The 1691-nt window shown below is 37.1% G+C and overlaps 1 protein-coding gene across 1 annotated transcript in view; it reads left to right on the top strand.

The window, feature by feature from the left end:
* The window catches only part of csmd2 (CUB and Sushi multiple domains 2), a 302201-nt gene that overhangs the window by 169846 nt on the left and 130664 nt on the right, over positions 1-1691 (top strand). The window contains exon 13 of the mRNA XM_037693663.1: positions 337-531. Within this exon, the coding sequence (XP_037549591.1) occupies positions 337-531 (195 nt within the window). The remainder of the gene's footprint in view (positions 1-336; positions 532-1691) is intronic.

Raw genomic sequence — 1691 nt, 5'->3', positions numbered from 1 at the left:
CATAGCTAAATATTTTTTTTTAGTTTTTTATATATTTGTTAATATATACTTATATATAGAAAGGAAGCTATAAATATATATATATATATATTGTGCCATTAAAAGCACTGTGATAATGAATATAGATATTTGCTAGCTTCCTTTCAGTGGAGAAGTAAATGTTAACAATGAGCATCAGGCACAAAAGCAAAAATGTAGAAGATGCATGTCTTGCTACAATAAGTCTAATGGTTTTATGTGATAAATAATTAGCAACATCACAGTGTTACAATAATCCGTTTGAACCCTTGTTTTGTCCTTCACACTAACCATATCTGTTTGCTGCGTTTCCTCAAGCGTTTCGCCACAACGAGTGCCCAGACCCAGGGGTGCCAGTCAACGGGAAGCGATTTGGTGAGAGCCTTCAACTGGGCAGCTCCATCTCATTCCTTTGTGAGGAGGGCTTCGTTAAGACCCATGGCTCTCAGACTGTATCCTGCATCCTCAAAGATGGCAACGTTGTGTGGGACAACGCTGTGCCTCGATGTGAAGGTGGGTAACAGAAGAGCATCATCAGATTGCATACACCCATACCTGTATGTGTGGGGAAAAAAAAAAATCTATGAAAAGAAATATGATGTTATAGTGTTCTTGAGTAATTTATTAATATGAGTGTGACTGTTTCATATTTTTGTAATTTAGAACAAACTTGTACTGTATTGTGATTTAACACAAACTCCTGCAGGAATAAGAAATAGCCTGGTTTTCATGATCTGACTATCTTGCAATGCAACATCCCAGCAGAATTTACCTAACTAAACATGCTTACTGAAGCATACACATTCTTCTATTTTCTGTTTATGTATCACATTTTGCAGGTATAACCATTTGAAGATGGTCAATATAATTTCCTTCACATCTGAGATCAGCAAAAGATGAAACAATACAATTTAGAGCATTTGTTCTCCCTTATATCTGACGCAGCAATCATGCTGTGCTTATAAACAGATTGCTGAGCATTCCATTTATCCCTTCATGGCTTAATAATCAATAAACCATCCTCAACAAATCAGACAATGTCTATATGGCTTGTAAAGTTTAGATAAAGCTCAGTATTTACTATAAATTTTGGACATCAGCAACGAATCGATGCAAATGAAGATGTGGCATAAACTCTGAGACCTAATCAAGTCCACTATCTATAGAATGCAAAGGATAAATCAATATTAAAGTATTTCACTCCCTCCCCTCAGCAGTGCCATATTCCTTTGAGGCTACCCCTACATTTGTAGCATAATGGGTTTCATAGATGTCCTTCAGTATGTTGAGTTCTGATTAAATCGTGCTTATTCAAATGGAAAAGGGAGCTGGCACTGTACCGAAGCTCTCCACCATTCCTGTGTGTTCTGGTTAAAGATAGGCAGTTAAAAAGAGGACCGACAAAGTGAGCTGGAACAGAGAAGAGGGTTTAGGATAGAGGCCAGTGTTCTTAAGTGTCTTGTGCAAGCGATCAAAGAACCTTTTTTTTTTTCCTGGTTCTCTTCCTGATGGGGATAGCAGCATCGTCTTACATAGATAATGTTCATTCTTGCTCTTAGACACATGTAGAGTGATAAGAATGCTCATAAGAGAAATGTTAACTTTGTAGTGAGATGTCAACATTGTATATTATATGGATCTTAGTGGAAATATTGGGAGGAGCACTGGATGAT

This window comes from Nematolebias whitei, chromosome 19 (genome assembly GCF_014905685.2).
Source record: "Nematolebias whitei isolate Nwh7 chromosome 19, NemWhi1, whole genome shotgun sequence".
Taxonomy (NCBI): domain Eukaryota; kingdom Metazoa; phylum Chordata; class Actinopteri; order Cyprinodontiformes; family Rivulidae; genus Nematolebias; species Nematolebias whitei.
Note: the sequence above shows the minus strand (reverse complement) of the source record. Positions and strands in the feature narration are given on the sequence as shown.